Source organism: Ursus americanus, chromosome 36, assembly GCF_024610735.1.
Source record: "Ursus americanus isolate L20-20 chromosome 36, mUrsAme1.1.p, whole genome shotgun sequence".
Classification (NCBI taxonomy): Eukaryota; Metazoa; Chordata; class Mammalia; order Carnivora; family Ursidae; genus Ursus; species Ursus americanus.
Window position 1 is genome coordinate 5,431,812 of NC_142162.1, and position 19,706 is coordinate 5,451,517.

Below are 19,706 nucleotides of genomic sequence, written 5' to 3' on the forward strand. Positions count from 1 at the left end.
CCCTAGCAACGGCCGGGCTCCTCCCTCCTGTGTCTCCCGGAAAGCGCTCCGCCGCGCTCGAGCGCGACCTCGGCCGGGCGCGCGCCTCAGGCTCGGGCGGAGCGGAAGACGCGTGGAGCTGTGCGAGGACCCGCGGGCAGTGCAGGTCTGAGTCCCACTCCGATCCCTGGTGCGGGTCTCGCGCCCCTCTGCGGAACAGTGGTCTGGCCGGAGTCGTGCGGCTGCAGGAAGAGGACGCTGCTCGGCCGGGCCCTAGTGGAGGTCGTGCAGGGTGTCGCCTGTGAGCGGGGCCCTGGTCCCTGTGCTCGAGCGCCTGCCTTTTTTTAGGATCCTGCGGGCCCTTTGGGAAAAAGGCTTCCAGATTTTTCCTCAAAATTTTTCTTTGCCCTAACAATCATTTTCAAGTGGTTTCCGCTCTAAGGAAAGTCTGTTCTGGCAGGTAGTCCCCTAGAAGCTATTCTTTATTTTTTAGTGTTTGGAGTCGTTTGCGGGGGATTGGTAATCACAGAAAGAGAAGCTTAGTACAGACATAGTGTGCCATGCAGTGTATTTAAAATATTAAGATACTGGTTACATAATAAGCCAGGGAGTCTGTTTCTTCTGTCTAAATTGTTTCTTGGGAATGTAAGATAAGTAAGGAAGTATATTAGTACTTTAAGATGCCAATTCACGGAGCTGGATGATAAAATCTCTGCTTGAGTGAAAACCACGGCATTTAAGGATTATTTCTGTCTGAATCCCAGTGTACCATGAAAAACTAAGGCAAGACAGTCTGCCTACCAAATGATGGGTGATGTGGTAGGGGCCGTTGGTCCTGTATGGAAAAGGTGGCACCTTGGATTTTAAAAAATGAATGTTGGACCTGTGTATATTATGTGACCAGGTTCTTAAAAAGACTTCAGGAAAAAAATTTGAAGTGGGTTTTATCCAGTACTGAATTGGTCTACCATACATAGTATTATATAGTATTCCATTGGGAAGTGACTTGTACCTTGGAGGTTTTAACGTCATTGTTTTGGGAAAAAAAAAAAAAAAAAGATCTGCCATGCTGCCACTTGTGCCTGGCTGCAGAGGACCCATAAAGGTGGTTTGTCAGGTCCTTCAGTAGGGAGATGTATACTTATGTTTTCTTTTTCAGAATGTTTTTGATTAAATAAGTAATTGTTGAATTCCTCCTTCATAAAACACCGGGAGAGATATGTGAGATCAGTAAAGAATTCTGCTCTTGCAGAGTTGATTGCTAGGAGGGATATAGCTTCGCTAAAAGGCAACTCCAGACTAAAGCAGGTTTTTTCCATGCTCAATATGTGGAACCAATAATAAGTGGCAAACATAAAAAGATGTAAGAGATTGCCATAGGACATCCCGAGTCCTGACTTTGAGACTACAAATAGAGGATTATATGCAAGGTAGAATTGATGGAACTTGATGAGTAATTGGTTTTTTTGGGAAAAGAGGGTAGAGGGGGAGTAAAAAATTTGTTTTCAACCTAAGTTGCAGAGTGATGAATGTACCATCAAGGTAAAAATATTTATTAGTTCTTTAGGAATACATTATTTTATGTGTTCTAAGTAACTCCCGCAGCTCCACTTGTATTCCCTGTACAAATTTGATGTTAATAAGTACGTTTCGAAGGTTGCGAACCATCGTTTGCAGCAAACTATTTGTACGCATTTGAGGCAGGCTATTGGCTAGGTCAGAACAGATGCCCTTGTCATATGGTTTTAGAGACCTGTCCGTGACTTACTATTTCTGGCCTCTTCTGTGTGGCCACCACAGCCATAAGAGAGAGTGTATAGGTGAGGCAGGGAAAGGAGCCATAAACATTTCCCTTTCACTGCCTCATAGGTGTTTATGTTGTTTGATTTTTGTACAGGAAAAACATTTATATAAGACTTCACTAATATCTATTTGGCTTTATGGATGGAAAGCCAAGTGAAATAGGGGGGAATATTTCTGAGGCAGAGTGCACTTTGAGGGCCCTAGAGAAACTCATCAGTAGTTTTCCATTGAATGTCAGGAAACACATTGACTTTCATGACATCCCCAGGAACTGTGTACTTCAGCCCCATTGTTGCCTGAGGCCTTCAGTGGCATAGGCAAACCCCCTAAATAGCTACTAGAACAGCCAGGAAAGTGGAGTCAGGTTGAATTAGTCCAGTCCAGTTTCTTTTTTAGGATGAGTCCCATGATGGGATAACTCAAAACTATTACAACCTAAAAATGTCTCTGTAAGGACCTCAGGCAACACCAGAGCAAACCCAAACCAAGACTTAAGGGGCAACTTAACCACCTTCCTAAGTGCAGTAATGAGACCTCTTTTGGCTTGTGACAGCTGACCTTTGGTTGTCCGGCAGGAGAGTTGTAGCTCTGATATGTGGAGACTCATAGGATCTCTTCCCAGACTTTTAAAACTGCTCTTGTCCTTAGAGTTACAGTTTGATCTTAGTTAGGATTACTTTACCTGGATCTGGACTTACAGATCTGCAAACCATCTGAAATTATGTACAAAATATTATGTCTCTGTATGCATTTTCTGCAGATAAGGTCCAAGACTCACATGATCTTAAAAGGATCTGAGACTCAAGAAAAGGTGACAGCTTGGTAAATTTACTTTGAATAAATTTGGCCAGTATATTTTATTTTTCCTTCAGTGACAAGCATCTTTTTTCTTTGCATTTTTATTTGGGTCTCAAGCTTACTGGGATTTATAAAAAAAAAACTCTTGAGTAATTAAATTAGTATCACTAACTTCATGTTGGTAAATTACGTTGTGTATTATGTTCCACTGGACTTTTTGTTCACTTTCTATTTGGGATACCACAAAAAAGTTTCCTGTTGCAGTCACAGCATTTCTCCTGTCAGTGCTTGTACCCAGAGTGCCTGGGGCCTCATAGTTAAACACCGCAATGCCATAAGCTTTATAATGAGAGACTCATTTTACAGCTTTGGAATGCATATCAAATCAAAAGGGCCCCAGTCTCTTTTCTCCCTCAAAAGATACTGGGCTTACAGAGTATTTGAATAACAGTTTAGACAGACATCATTCTTCTTGGAAGAAAATATTTAAATGGGAAAGTTATTTTACTATTTTATCTCTAGAATGGAAGAATCTGAATGAATTATATTTTTAAAAAGTGGTATGAAGTCTTTGAGTCAATGGACATTAACATTACTCTGTAAAATTTTTAATTTTATAAGATCACACTTTATTTTTCTGGGCATATATTTCACCCCTTGTGATATTTTACAAATTGTAATTGGTAGTACATGTCTGTCCTATTTTAATGAATGTTTAGTTATATTTGTGTGTGTGTGTGTGTGTGTGTGTGTGTGTGTGTGTGATTTAAGTTGGAGAAGAATATGTCTTTTAGAACATAACCAACTTAATTTTACTGATTTCACTGGAACCTTGTATTTTCATTAGGATTCAGGTTGAGATTTGATGTCATATAACATCAGTTTAAAGTCGGAGCCTAGAGGGTTGAATACATTCCTGATGATACAAACATTAAAACACTGTATTCCTAATATAAAACAAAAGAAGAGTCACTGAAAAATGGATTGTTGGTACTAAATTTTACATTTGAAATAGTTTTTCTAAGAGAGCACCTTTTTATTTTTATGAAGGGAATGGCTCAGAAGGGTAATTTATTGTTCTGAGTTTAATGCTTTTTAATTTTGTATTTTAAATTGTGCTAATTTAGTGGTTTAAAAAGCTTATTAATACTTGTTAATAAATACTAAAAACAGCATGCAGTTGTGAATTAAATTGAGTAATTTTCTTTGTGGAGACAAGGAATAAAATATTTCCTGTCTTTATTTCACCCCTCCCCCACTTTTTTTTTTTTTTTTTATCTTTTGCAGTGCACCTATGATTTATGTCTTAGAAATAGATGTTAAACTTTGGTTTGAATGAAAAATGTCTCTCAATCCACCTATATTTCTCAAAGAAAAGGAGGAAAATAATTCAAAATTTGTAGAAATACAACACTCACAAACTACTTCCATAGCTGCAGAAGATCCTCTTCAAAACTTACGCTTAGCATCTCAAGAAGTTCTTCAAAAAGCTCAGCAAAGTGGAAGATCAAAATGTCTCAAATGTGGTGGTTCAAGAATGTTCTATTGCTATACATGTTATGTCCCAGTTGAAAATGTACCTATTGAACAGATGCCGCTTGTGAAGGTTGGTAAGAAATTTAATTATCTGAAAGTAGGAAAAAAAGTTTTAAAAAGACATCTCATATATACCTGCTCTAATATAATTGATAAGTGTGATAAATAGCATCATTATGGAAATGAATAATATTAATAGAAAATTTAGTCTTACAGACTAGTAAACCTATTTTTTTTTTCCTTGTCTCTGGAAAAAGAGACACACACTGCTAAAACACTTGGGTCTGAGATGAATGGTATTGTTTTGAATGAAATCAATTACTTTTTCATTAATGATTATAATTCATCTAAAACGGGAAAAAATGTGGCATAAACATGAATACTACAAGAGACAAGTGTATAGATTGCCTGAAGGAACTTCAAAAACTACCTCAGGGCTTTGGACTTCTTTTTAAGAAAATGTACCCTAAAGGAACTAGGGTTGATTTTTGCTTGGGCTTTTGTAGAACAGACTTAGCCCCATCCTACATGGAGATGGAGCTCATGTCAGTGACCAAAACTAAACTAAAATTAAAAATACTAAGACCTAGGGCACCCAGGTGGCTCAGTTGGTTGGGTGTCCGACTCTTGATTTCAGTTCAAGTCTCAATCACAGGGTTGTGAGTTCAAATCCCATGTTAGGCTCCATACTGGGCATGGTGCCTACTTAAAAAAAAAAAAAAAAGAGTAAGACCTACTCATTGGGCTATGTTATAATTATAGTGATTCAAGCCAGATTTTTAAAAATTGATTTGAATTGATTGCTTACCTTATACATTTTGTTGCTTACCAAGACTACTCTTGCATAGGTAAAAAGTCTGTAGACCTTGATGTCTATGTAATCAAAGAATTTATTTCATATATGTCAACTTGTCTAACATTGACATGAACTTCAGGAGTAAATCAAATAATGTATAAAATTTGCTGCCTATTAGGATTTTAGACTAGAGACTAAACTCTATACATGGACTCATTAGAACTTACTAATAAGAAAATAAGTGAAAACTATATTTAAATATATTTAATGTGATTTTAAGGTTATTTAAATTTGAAGTAAAACACCTTAATATTTATATTTTGTTACTTGAAATTCAGTTTAGCTTATATGTCATCTTGGCAAGTCCAGGGTCTGCTCAAGTGTCTAAAATCACCCTTACAAGCTGTTGGAAAGTTTACTGGACAAGAAAAAATAAGCATGGAATCTAATCATCTTCATAGTTACCTTAGAAAAACTTAGAGCTTGAGGAAAATAATCTTCTCTAAGTTTCCTGTTATCTTGTAAGAATGTTACATTTCGAAGTACAGTTTTTGAAGTATAAACAATTATTCTGTTCATATCATAAACACATAGAGTATTCCTTTAAAAGTTTTATCTTAAGATGTAGTGTGTTCAAAAGGATTGAAGATCAGAATAACAAAAGTCAGTATTTTAAATATTGACTTTTCATAGAAATTTATTTTCATAGAAATTTAATAATAGAGGATTGTTTTCCAAATCAGTTATCTAATGTCCACTATTTAATAGAAATGACTTAAAACACCACGCCAAATGTTTGATCAACTCTAAATGGCCTACCAGAGCATGCAGAGTTTTTAAAAGTGTTTATATTTTAATGGCCATATATAAAACTCAGTATAAAGGCTCTATAAAATTTTTTTCTAATTTTTATTTTTACAAATCATTTAGCATTTGCTTTTAGATAGCCTGCTTGGGAAGGGAAAACGACTACATGATGAGTAAGTGCCTCCCAAGCTTTAAATTTTAATCTGTGGAATAAAATCATAAATATCGATTTTTTCATGCAGAATATGATTTTTAAAAATGTCATGAAAAATGCATGAGTAAAGGTAAAAGATGCTCTTGGTATTTTTTAAAAGAGGAGCAAAAAAACAAAACAAAACAAAACAAAACAAAACACAAGGTCAAAGAAAGCTTCATCTCTTTTAGAGTCCTAAAATTCAAAAGACTCTCTTTGGGAAAGTCGATGGTCACATAGGAAAAGATTTAGCACTTCCTGCTAATGGCATTTTGATAAATTTGGGCAGATAGGTTTGGTAAATCTCTTCTAGGAAATAAAAGTGTTAGAGAACAGATTGATGTTCTTTATGTTTAAAAACAGAACGTCTCTACTTGAACTGTGTCTGGTCAACGCTTCTGGTGTTACTCTGTACCCTGTCATTATTTAGGAAGTATCTTCCTTTAAAATGTGTGAACTCGAGCACAAGCATATGTTTCCGTGATTTGATCTGTGTCTGTGCTTTTGTTTCTTAGTGTCAGAATTTCAGGCTTGCTCAGGGAGAACTAAAGTAGCTAGACTGGGTCCCAGGAATACTTCTTGAGCACAAATTGTGCATAATTGTCTTATACCTGTAGGATTTAGTCCATAGTAGACAAGGTATGTGACGTTTAAATACGTGAATAACACTCAGTCCTGTGTCCTTGGTATAAATGATACCCTTCAGGCATAGCCAGCTGATGAGAAATGTTGATGGTTGTCTTTGGAACTTTCAGTTCTACTCATCAGCCATGTAAGAAAGTCAGTTTTATTAGTAATAGAATACTTTGTCATGATGTGCTTTCTTTTTCTTCTTTCCTATCTTCCCTGGGCTAAGATAATGCTGACCTGGGACTGAGAGACCCTGGGGAAAGGGAATGTAGTGTCAACTGAGACTGAGCATCATGAGGAAATTCTGATGTAGAGTTCAGCCAGAAGTAGACTGATGTAAATTCATTTGTGAACTGCCTACTTAAATGGTAAATTTTCTATAACTAGAAGTTGGTTTGATGATTTAAAGCCGTTGGCCCTAACGGGTCACTAGGCATAAGTGGGGCGGGAAGGAGATACGGGGTTTGAAACCCTAGAGTGAAAACTATTTGGGATACATATTTATGGCCCTTCTGGGACATATACCACCGTTTTTCCACACAATCATCCAGAAAGATAAAGTATATGCAATTGGGATCATTCAGTAACATGCAGCAGCTGCTCCTTAAAAAAACAGCTCTGGAATTAATGATACACACAACAATACGGATGAATCTCAGAATAATTATTCCGAGTGAAAGAAGTCAGATGAAAAGAGTACATACCATATGATTTCATTTATTTGAAATCCTACAAAACGCAAACTAACCTATAGTGATAGCAGATCAATCATTGCCTAAGGACTGTGGGTGGTAGTTGATGGGGAAAGTGGAAGGAGGGAGGCACAAGAAGGCTTTTGGGGGTGACAGAAATGTTCAGGGTCTTAATTATGGTGATGAGTTCAAGGGTGTTAAAATTCATTATATTGTACACTTTAAATATGTGGAGTTTATTATATCAATTTTATCTATTAAAGCTGTTTTAAAAAAACAAAAATAGTTTTGTACTCCAGGGTAAATTTAGTTTGCCCCAGGGTAAATACCTAGAATCCTGCCTATTATGGGTGTAGTGGGAGCTGGAAGTGTGTTTGTAATAATATATAAGTCATTTATAATCTGCAGTGAGGAATCCATCTCAGAGTTTCTCATATATATTTGGGGGGGATATGACTCAGCTTTCATTTTCATAATCATGGCTGACTACAGCATTTGTGCAAGCATTATACAGAAAACTAAAATAAGTCAGTGAAATAATAGAAAAATCTAACTCAAAAATGCAAGAGAACATTATTTTTGCAAAGAGGCAGAATGTAATTCATAACATAATGAAACTTTAAGGAAAATAGACAAATGATTTTGAAGAGAGTTAATTTTTATATAAAGTGTGCGCCTCCTAGACCTGTTACTTTTCCAGTTGATAATTATTTCATTTGTGCTGTTAAGGGCCACTGATGAGAATCGTGATGTTCACGACAAAGGGTGAACCCTTTGAAGGGTAATACCTTAGATCTCAAAGGATGTATAGGGAATAAAATTTCGACTTGAATTTTAGATGTGAAGTTTTTGCCCAAACTTATATTTCCTTTTATTATGTCATAAAATTAACAATCCTAAAGTTTATAGGAATTATAAAAAATGTTCTTGACACAGGTACTGAAATGCAAAGAATTGGTCTCAATGCCTGTGTAGCTTAAATGAAAATGGCCTTGAAACTTTAAGAACAGATTCTATGTTAAATAAGTTGGAAATAATTGTTCTGTTACATGATAAACAATATCGAGGAAGAAATCTAGGTTTGCTTTATGACTCTTAGCATTCCTAGTATTCTGCTTTAGAAAAGTATGCCTTTCAAATCATATTTATAGGAACTTAGTGTGAGCTTGTTAAGCTTTAAAGATCATTTTTATTAACATAAAAATTAGAATTGTTACATTTGTCGTGTTCATTTGTCTCTTTTTTTAATTTTAGCTTCCACTGAAGATTGATATCATTAAACATCCAAATGAAACAGATGGCAAAAGTACTGCTATACATGCAAAACTATTAGCACCTGAATTTGTAAATATTTACACATATCCTTGTATTCCAGAATATGAAGAAAAAGACCATGAAGTAGGCAGCTTATTTTTTACAACTCTTCTCATTGAACCTAAAAGAGTTTTAAATTCCATTGCCTTTCTGAACTTACTTGAACATAATTTGATATTTTTCTTAATGACCTAGGATTATCTTTATGTAACACTAAGCAATATACAATTTATATACTTCATTGGGATCTTCGAAGATCAAATGATCTTAGATTGTTAAGGCTTTTTTTGAATTTTGTCTTCCCACTTTTTATAGTTGTTCTGCGTTATTTCTTCAGGCTTTTACTCTTTGCCAATATTACTGTGCCTGCTTTTACTTTCTCTCTTCTCCGCTTTCCTGCCGATAACTACATTTAGATGGTCTAATTTGATACAAACTAAAAAACTGTATTATAAACATTGGTGGAATTTCTCCAAAAGAAGAAAAGAAAGTCTGAATTAGAAGGATTTTCAAGAATTATCACCGAATTAAGAGTTTTAAAATATGGCCTTTGTAACATCTTTTGGCTGCTCAGAGGCCTTCCTTTGATCATTTCTACAGTCTAAATTGATTTTCACATAGTTGAAATTGTCACATTGGTGATATATTATTGCTCTTGTTGAAAAGTAGTAGATCTCAAAAAACTAGGAAAAAGTGTCAGAATTTATTCGTTTTGAAGATCATAACGGCACACTGCTAACTTAAGTTTCTTTGCTTTAGGTTGCACTTGTTTTTCCTGGACCTAAGTCTGTCTCAATAAAAGATATTTCTTTTCATCTGCAAAAAAGGATTCAAAATAATGTTAAAGACAAAAATGATGACCCTGACAAGCCATTCATTAAACGCAAGAAAACTGAAGAACAGGATTTGAATGACGGCAAGGGCCAAGACACGACACTGAAAAAAATTATATTTATAGATAGCACCTGGAACCAAACAAACAAAATATTCACTGATGAGAGACTTCAAGGTAAAAGAGCAAAATTTTTGTGCATTGTTCCTTCCCCCAGTTTTCATTTCAAATACTTCAAACATGCAGATATATTGGAAGAATTGCATCAAATACCCAGGCATTTTTCCACATTTGTTTTATTTCACTATTATATGTGTGTGTGTACTTAGATATTATATACATTTTTGGTTGAACCACTTGAAAGTAAGTTGCAGGCTTTGTAATATTTCACCCTTAAATACATAACTCTACATCTTTTAAGAATAACTGCATAATCGCAATACCATTATCACTCTGGGAAAATTAACAAAAGTTCTAATATCTAATACGGTTCATATTTACATTTCCCTAATTGATCCAAAAATATCTTTTGTAGCTTTTTTCTTCTGATGCAGCATGGAGACTCACATTCCATGTAGTTACTATACCTCTTCAGTCTCTTTTAATGTGGAGCAGTCCCCTGTTTTTGTGTTCGTTGACTTAGACTTGTGTGAAGAGGACAGGTCAGTTGTCTGAATGCTTCATCATAATTAGATTCAGGTTAGTGTTTTTGTAAGAATACTTAGAGATCAGGATCAATCTAGGGTTGTCCATGACAATTCCTGTTTATACCTGTTGTTTTGATATAATTATTCATAGCATTCCCTTTCACTCTCAGAAATGATGCTATTTAGCTGATAAATTATATGATGACCCTATTCATAGGTCAAGTTGTATACTTTCTGCATCAAATCAGGAGGCATATAATAAAAGTTCCATTATTGGTAATAACTTTAATTATTTGATTAAAGTGATGATTGCCAGATCTCTCTATTATAAAAGTTCATTTCTTCTTTGAAACTAGTAGTAATCTTTGGGGTGATGCCTCGAGACTATGAACTATCTATTTCCCAGCTGCTTTTCACTGAGTGGTTTTAGTATTCATTGATGATTTGCCCAAGTCAGCAAATACACTGAGGATTGCAAAATGATGACATCTTAATGTATTATGTCTTTTATATTTGTTAGCTGGTATTCTTATGTAAAGAGCTCTTCTCCCCCCTTCTTTTTTTTTTTTCTCTCTCCTCCGTCCCCTTTTTGAGGTCAGTATGGGTTTATAGATTTCCTTTTAGTTCATCATATGTAATATATTGTGATTGTATTCTTTTTCATGTCCAAATTGTCTCAAATTTTGCCAGTGGGAGCCCTTCATGTCCTCTGTGGCATGGCCTCATTAGTCTTTCTGGTACAACAGGATGTCCCAAGTTCACTTGTACTTTTTTCCTCTCCCAGACATAGAACCAGTGATTATGCAAATCATAATTTGCATAGAGCTGTGGGTTCTTTTTAGGGGGGAGTGATATTAGAAACCAAGATCTGGTAAATTTATTACAATTTGGATGTCATTGCTTCAGTGCATAGAGCCAAGGAAAATATATATATCACGAGTTCACATGGATAGTTCCAATTCCAAGATTGAACATTACAGGGATTTTCTTTCTTTTGTTTTACCTTTGTACTCTTTCTCTTAGAGTGAAAAGTTCAGTTTCTAATAAAATGGTTTAAAAGAGTTGCTTTGTTTGCCCAATTAGCACAACTAGTAATATGAAGAACAGAAACTCATGTTACCTCTCTTGTTTACTTGTACCTTACTCAGTTCTTCAGGCTTTTTCAGTAGTTTCTCTAAAAATGTTAGATTTATTTCCAGCTCTTGATGGCCTTGTATGTATACCACGTATGATTAGAAGGCAAGAGAGCTACCCAGTTGGTTTTCGGCAGTTGCCAAAGAGCTTTTTGCAGGCTATTGTTAAAAATGCACTTCACCTAGAAAAGAAAGTTTATGACACTTTTTGGAATTTAACTTATGGTAAGTAATCCCAAACTAAAGTTAGTGACAGTACTAGATTTAGTTTAATTTACATAGTTCATAACTCTGAGGTCAACATACATGTTAGTAAGATTGCCTTGTCATTCTAGTCTTGTGTGTGTTTGTATCTGTGTGTTTGTATGTGAGAAAGATAGGCAGAAAGAGACAGAGAAAGAGTGTGTGTGTGTGTGTGTGTGAGAGAGAGAGAGAGAGAGAGAGAGAGAGACAGTGGGGGACAAGGAATGTGGGAGGGAGAGGGAGAGAGAAACTATAGAGCATAATACCTGGAAGAACCTTTGACTGATGTTTAATAGAAACGGGGAACCCTAAGGCCCTGCTCTTTGGAGTACTACCTGCCAATATTACCTTGGATGGTTACAGCACTAACTTATTCCTTAGTTTGAAGATTTTTCTGAGCCGCTTTCTTTATAATTACCATAAATGGTAATTGAAAGCATCAAATGAAAGGACACGAGTGAGAACTGTAGAAAAAACTGTAAAAGGAATTATTGAGGCACAATTCAAAATCTGTTTTCAGAGTGTTCATATTTGAGCTTAAGGCTTAAAATCAGATTTGGAAATATTTCTGTTATTCCTTCCCAGATTACATAGTATCATGTATTTCAATTCTGTGCTACATGAATATTTTTAGAAGGGATTTCTTAATTCCTTCAAAGTCATGAAATAAACAGATTCAGTCTTTTCTGCATGTCCTACCTCAACCCCTACCCCTCCTGGCTCCTTATTGCACCATAGGGAATATTTGGGGCTCTGCACATATTTATAGTCTCTGTGTATGTGATATACCAGGTTCCAGATAAACCAAGTTATTTCCTCAAGAAACAACCCATGTTTGCTATAAATCATTGTCTTCAGGTTTTAAAACATTTTAATGGGATTAAGCTAAACAAATCAGCTCTAAACCTCAGATAAAACTCTCAAATGTAATGTATTGGAAATTGTTTCTGTTATCTTAGGAATGCTGAGGTTAAGAATCCCCTTAATGTGTTTTGCCACATTTTACAGAGAAATAGCTCTGAATGTTTTACTGCTGTTGAAATAAAACATTTGAAAGTTGACTGTGTAGTTTAATCATTAAATGTGAACGTACAAGTGAAGAGGGACATAACATTCTTGAAGATTCACTATAGGAAGCCTTGGGAGGATGTGGTGGGGAAGGATGGTCTCTTTTTGTTATGGAGGCAGTCCAAATGATAAAAATGAATTTATATTGTAATTAGTTTTAAAAATTAGCCAGCTCTCTCCCTTCATTTTGACTATATTGAAACGACGTTTAAAGTGACTGCTTTTTTCAGATTAAAAGCATTGCCTGAACTGTACTTGGTGTTTGTGAATGCAGTATCATATACTGCCTCGTTTAGTCCTCCCAGCAGCAGTACGAGAATGGCTCAAGATTTTTATTCTCACTCTTCAGTTGAAGAAATTCAGGCAATAATTTTGAAGAGAAAACCATTTATAATTATCTGCTTTACAGTTCTGTTAAAGAAATTTGCTAAATTCATCGTAAAGTTACTGACAGCCAGAAATGCTAGCAAAAGAATTTTTTAATGTATATGTTGAATTTTAAAAAATAAATCCCGTGCCTCTGTATTTCAGTGTGTTTTAAAAGGTTCTATATACTTGCAAGCAAATGTTTCAAACAGGATGGCTTAGTGGAAATAATCAGTAAATCTTGATTTTTATTTTTAACATTTTAGAACATATTAGGTGTATTAGAAACCAGGACCATTTAATACTTACTCTTTGTTTTTTTTTTAGAAATTGCATGTGCTATCAAGTCCTATGTTAAGATTTTAATTATACTAATTACTTGAAATATTTTCAAATGTCTGCCTTTACTTCTTGGATATAATTAACATTAATACAAAAAGTTCAAAAGGGTTTGGTTTGTGTATCTTTGAATCAAAATTACTCAAATTGGAATATTTTCAAAATACCTAGATAGAATACTTTCAAGCTTTTGCAATTTGTCCATTTATTCAGTAATATTTGTTGAATACCTGTTCCTGGACAGGTGGTGTTCTAGACTGGGGGATATGAAGGAGAATAAAACAATATCGCTATCTTCCAGTTGATAACAGTGGCTGTTAGTTAGGGTTGTGTCTCACCGCATGAAACAGAAACCCAGACAGAATCTGAAAACAAGTAGTGGGTTTACTTTTTACAGGTTCAAGTCCAGAAATGGGTAGTCCAAAGCTGTTACAAGGACTTCACAATGCCTGTAAGGACTCAGACTCATTCTGTTTTCTGCCTCCATCACTTTCACTCTCATACTTGTAAGATAGCCGCCAGGTCCCAAGACATCCCATGTATATTCCAGGCAAGACAAAGGACAAAGGTCAATATGTACATGCCCATTGAGTCTGGCTCTTGCATTAAAAAATAAATATAGTAATAATAATAGTAGCTTTCTTGGAATTTCCACCTAGGAGATTTCATTTTTTCTTTGTTTGGCCAGAATGGTCACATGACCACTCTGGCGTACATAAAGCTGGGAAATTGTTTTTAGCTGCACACGTGCCACACTGAACAGGATTGTTTTGTTAATATTGAGAGAAGGGGGAAATGAATATTGAGAAGACAGTAGACATTGTCTGCCATGTAATCGGTTGTGGGAGGCAGGCAGGTAAGCAGGTAAGAAAATTCAGTAAGTTTTGGGTACGGTGGTAGCATTGAGGAGACACAACCCTGCTCTGCCCATTCGGGTTGTCCCTGAATGCATTAACTGTTTCTGTTGAAATCTTGATGGATAAAGGGCTAAGAGTTGGGCATTTCAGACAAGGCGAATAGCATATACACAAAAATATAAAAACATCATTTTGCATTCAGGAGACTGAAAAAGTTGATTATGGTGTAGAATGCGTATGTACGTGAGAATGGTAGAAGAAGCAACTGAAGAAATACAAATTATGAATGCCCTTGAATATCATGCCTGGGAATTTGATCTTTTTTCCACAGGTGCTGTGGCAGTATTAGAGAATTTAATGCCAGACATTGACATGATTAGATTTGTGTTGTAAGCCTAATGGAAAGAATAGGACCAGGACCTGACTTCTAGCTCAGTTCTGCCATAAATAGGCAAAGGTGTTTTTTATATTACTTTTTAAACTAAATTATGATACATGTAAAAGAATATATATAATATAATGTTATAGCACATAGTGAGGTAATGAATAATTAAGAACCCAAGCACCAGAATTGTATCATAACTTACCTACCTGTGTTCTCACCTCTACCACTCCGCTTCTCCCCCCACCAACAGTTACCTGTTTTCCTGAATTATGTTTTTATCATTCCTTTTGTGTTTTATTATATACATCTATTTTCAGAATCTTTATATAATTTAGTTTTCTTTATTTTGACCTGCATATTGTATTCCTGGGTACCTGAAATCTAAAGTCACTGTTTTGTTTCTAAGGTTTGTCCATGTTGTTACACGATTAGCTATAGTTTACATTTTTACTACTGTGTTTTGTCTGACTGCGTGAATATACTACAGTTGATCCTGTCTCCTGCTGATGAAACACTTGAGTTGTTTATAGTTTTTGCTCTTACAAATAGTGCACCTATGAACATATGCATGAGCAAGGTTCTTTAAGGAAACATACTGAAATGTGAAATTGTTGGGTTGTTGCATATGAGAATGCTCACTTCTACAAGATAATGCCAATAGTCTTCCAAAGTGTGGGTATATAAACTTACACACCTGTCATTAATGTGTAAGACTCCCTGTTGATCCATGATGCCTCCTACCTTGGTATTGTCAAATGTTTGATTTTTGCCAATATAGTGGATATAAAGTGGGGTCTCATTGTGATCACAATGTGCCTTTTCCTTAGTTAATAATTGGATTGAACAGCATTTTGTTCACCTACTTGGTCACACATGTCCTATGCTGTGAAATCCCTATGTGCATTTTTCTAGTGTTTTTTTTTTATTGATTTGTAGGAATTCCTCATGTCTACTAGAATATAGATAGTAATATTTTGAAATATCATCTTGCAGTTTATGACTCTTTTAAATTTCTTTATTGTATCTTTTGAGGAACAGAAGTTCTTCACGTAGAATTTATCAGTCTTTCATGTTGAACACTTTTTGTGGCTTGTTTATATCCTCTCTACCCTAAGATAATATATTTTAAAAAATTTGTTTGTAGATTTAAAAAGTATTTTCTGTGTAAATAAAGTCAATTGTGTTTCTTCCTTTTCAGTTTTTATACATCTAATTAATTTATTGTTTTTATTAACTATGTCAGCTAAGACCTCCAGTGCATTGAGCAGAAGCCCTGTAGAAGTCATCCTTGTGTTTCAATCTGAGAATCTCTTTTTACATGCAGGTTTCATCTATTCCTATTTGCTATGAGTATTGATATTTTTGGATATATTTCTACCATCTAAAATTTTATTTGTCCTGTTTTTTACTTTTTTTTTCTTTGATCAATCGAGTTTTTATTTTTTTTCTTATTTCATTCTTTAATATTCCTATTTTGGTTCTTTTAGAAAACTGGACTGTGCACATGTGACTTAGAAGAATTCAAAGTCAGTATTTTTACCTCTCCTTTTGAACACTCTAAGGATTTACTACACTTAAGTTTGATTCAGTTCTCTCCTAGTTCACCAAGTTGCTGTTTTTTTCTTCATTATTTTTGTTCTGTCCTTTATCTTCAGCCCACAAATTAGATATTATTGTTTTTGTTTCATTCAGGCAGCATTTATTTGGATTTGCATAGATGTTTATTGTTTTCTTTGCTGACCATTCTTTTAACCCAGACTGTCTTTGCTGAAATACATTCCTTAGAAATTCTTTTCATTTGGTCTCCTGTTGGCATATGTTCAATTTTTGTTCCTCTACTAATGTTTTCACTCCTGTTCTTTTTTTTTTTTTTTTAATTTATTTATTTGACAGAGATAGAGACAGCCAGCGAGAGAGGGAACACAAGCACGGGGAGTGGGAGAGGAAGAAGCAGGCTTATAACGGAGGAGCCTGATGTGGGGCTCGATCCCATAACACTGGGATCACGCCCTGAGCCGAAGGCAGATGCTTAACCGCTGTGCCACCCAGGCGCCCCTCACTCCTGTTCTTAATATATAGTTCTGCTGGGTACACAATTTTAAGTTGTTAGTTTTTTCTTTTAACACTTTGGAGATTTTATTCCATAGTCTTCAATACTCTATTGTTGCTAGTGAAAAGTCTCCTGTCATTCTGATTACCTTTCTTTTATAAATGATCTGCCCCTTTTTAATGGCTGCTTTATTTTTTTTTAAGATTTTATTTATTTATTTGAGAGAGAGTGAATGAGAGAGAGCACAAGCAGGGTGAGGGGCAGAGGGTGAAGCAGACTCCCTGCCAAACAGGGAGCCCAACATGGGGCTTGATCCCAGGATCTGAATATTGGTGAATTTAGTTCTGTCACTGGTTAAAATAAAAAAATTTTAAAAAAAAGACACTAGAAAAAAGATAGAAAGAGGTGAACATCTTAATTGTTAACTACTTTTAACTCATGGTTGTAAGTTCTAAGATTTATAGACAAGTAACTGTCATGTATAAGATTTTGTTCTGTGTTTTATATTGCTTCTGTATATACCTTAATGCATTTAGGAAAATATCTTATTTGGAATTGGGATTGAAGGAACTCATCTACACTAAAAAAAATCGTTTTTTAAATTACCATTATTGTTCCAGACTCTGTGGTTAAGAAGAAATATTTATACTTTTTTTATTTGTTTTTGGCAGGATTGTTACAAGTTGAGTTGAAAACAAGAAAAACTTGCTTTTGGCGCCATCAAAAAGGAAAGCCAGATACCTTCCTTTCCACAATTGAAGCCATTTACTATTTTCTGGTAGACTACCATACCGATATATTAAAAGAGAAATACCAAGGACAATATGACAATCTCTTATTTTTCTACTCTTTTATGTACCAGTTGATAAAGAATGCCAAATGCTCTGGAGACAAAGAAACAAGAAAACTTATCCATTAGTTTTTAAGAAGCTACTTATGTCGTTTTATTTTGCTAAAAATCAATAAACCTATAATTGTACTTCATTTCTTAGGAAATATTAATGTATAGTGTCTGTAAGACCACTTGAAAAAATAAGACTTCATTCATTTATCTCATATTTTTTTAAAGGGAGTTATTTCTAAAGGAATTTTCAGAGATCGTGTTGACTGAAAAATTCATTTCAGAAGTTATTTGCTTAAGTTTGTCATATCAATTTTACTACTGTATTTTAATATAATATGTTATATTTATATCTGTGTAATTAGATACAATTAGATATTTGTTTAGGGATCTTCATATTTTTCCTTCTGTACCCACTACCACATTTGAAGGTAGGATGGGTCTGAATCTCCTTGCTGAAAATGAAGTCATAGATAATTTGCTGGAGGTTTGTGGCAAACACAGGCAGAACTGGAATTGTGGCTTCAGTCCCTGGGGCTATTTCGTTAAGTCCATACTGCCTGTGAAGGACATCTGTTGCTTTTCACATTTGCCTGACATCTTTTTTTTAGGGAGAAATTGTTGGCAGTCATGTGGACCTGTGACCCAGTTTAGCAAGCAAAATGCCCAGTGATTGATCCAAGGATGAGCACATGACCCAGCATCCTTTTTGATAAGTGATATGAATGCTGTAGGAGATAGGGGTTGTTTTTTTTTTTTTAAATCAATATGGTGCATTAGTTAAAAGCACAGACTCTAGAGCTAACTACCTGAATGTAAATTTCAACTTATGTCAGTTTCTTCTTTTCTAAAGAGATGGTAGCTCCCTTACAGGATTATTATGAGGATTAACTGAGTTAATGTTATCTAAGGAGCTTTCCACAGCACCTGGAAAATACTTACTATTTTATCTGAAATTGCAAACTAAGCACACTATAACTCTAGAGCTGCTGGAAGCATCTGTGTTGCAGATGGTAGGAACTTGCTTTAGAATGAAGCCAGCGAAGGAAAGCAGAGTGGAGAGAGAAGACGGACTCCTGAGGACATCATTTAATCACCTAATCTAGCTGCTTAGGAATGGAGCCTTACTGTGCGGGGTAGCTTCTGTTTGGATTCACTCTGCACCCTTTTCCGTTCTGCTCTCTGCTCTATGAGGTGGGTCTCTAGTTGAAAGCACTGGCAAGAGATTGGAGGCTGAAGGAAAATGAAATTGTGTTATTTATTTCCCTGGCTTCTTTCCTGCCAGGTCACCATGGGTTGGCTGTGTACCTCTACTGAAGACCATCCTATCAGGCATCTCTTTCCAGGCAGTTATCTTGGTTACTCTCTCTAATTTCAGGTCCCTGTTCCATCCCTTTACAGGAAGTAACAGCTCCCAGGTGTAACTAGTCCCAGAGTAGTTCATTACTCCTTGTTGGCTTCCCTAAACCCTGCCTATACCTTTGTAAATAGTCATTTTATTATATTCTTCTCCAATGTCCTTGTGTGGAGTTGTCCTCTGTTTCTTTCTGGGACCCTGACTGATAAATTCAACCATGTGGATGCTAGCAATAACAGCACATTTACCAAAGTATATTCAGGGCAACACATAACATGTTTTATGAAAAAGTGAGTCATTGGTGAAATTTGTTTGCTGCACATTATATTCCCCTCTTAGAGATTCAAAAGGTACAACTTAAAAGTGCTGAAAGTCTTGAAACAAACATTTTGAACTTTAAGTTAGTATTTCTTTTTATTTTTTTAATTTTTTTTAAAAAGATTTTATTTACTTGACAGAGAGACAGCCAGCGAGAGAGGGAACACAGGCAGGGGGAGTGGGAGAGGAAGATGCAGGCTCCCAGCAGAGGAGCCTGATGCGGGGCTCGATCCCAGAACGCTGGGATCACGCCCTGAGCCAAAGGCAGACACTTAACAACTGTGCCACCCAGGCGCCCCATAAGTTAGTATTTCTTTAACTTATTTGAATAAGTAATCCCTATTCATATCTTGTCGATATAGGATACTAGGAACATTACAGTTTAGAGCAACCCCTGATTGTATAGGCCCTGAGACCTAAAGAGATTAAGTAACTTGCTCATGGGTCAAACAGCTAGTTAGTGGTAGGATCTGGTCTAGCATCTGGGACTTCTGATTTGGTTCAGTGAAGTCACCATTTTATTATGCTATTTCACAAAAAGTAATGTGGATTATATAAGGTTTGAACATTATTAGTCCCATAGTCTTAGCCAAATCAACTGGCTTGCCTATTTAGCATTTATTTTACAAGAATGGAATTAAAATGGATTTCTTCATGTTTAGAACTTGGCCCTTGGAACAGAGGAAGCCCCGAATTGATTTAAGCAGGGCCAAAGTTGGATT

At 35.6% G+C, this 19,706-nt stretch overlaps 1 protein-coding gene across 5 annotated transcripts; it reads left to right on the top strand.

Moving 5' to 3' along the window:
• The first annotated feature begins 3 nt into the window (after positions 1-3).
• Positions 4-18,828, top strand: DTWD1 (DTW motif tRNA-uridine aminocarboxypropyltransferase 1). Of its 5 annotated transcripts, XM_087859268.1 has the most exons (6): positions 70-145; positions 2,543-2,604; positions 3,868-4,186; positions 8,489-8,632; positions 9,308-9,557; positions 17,140-18,828. In XM_087859268.1, the coding sequence occupies exons 3-6, from the start codon at positions 3,923-3,925 to the stop codon at positions 17,385-17,387; spliced, it is 906 nt and encodes a 301-aa protein (XP_087715394.1). In that variant the 5' UTR covers positions 70-145; positions 2,543-2,604; positions 3,868-3,922; the 3' UTR covers positions 17,388-18,828. The 5 variants fall into 5 exon arrangements, with proteins under 5 accessions (XP_045668066.2, XP_087715395.1, XP_045668065.2 ...); XM_045812110.2 differs by lacking the exon at positions 2,543-2,604 and having other exon boundaries at positions 4-145; XM_045812109.2 differs by lacking the exon at positions 2,543-2,604 and having other exon boundaries at positions 56-169.
• Positions 18,829-19,706: the final 878 nt, after the last annotated feature.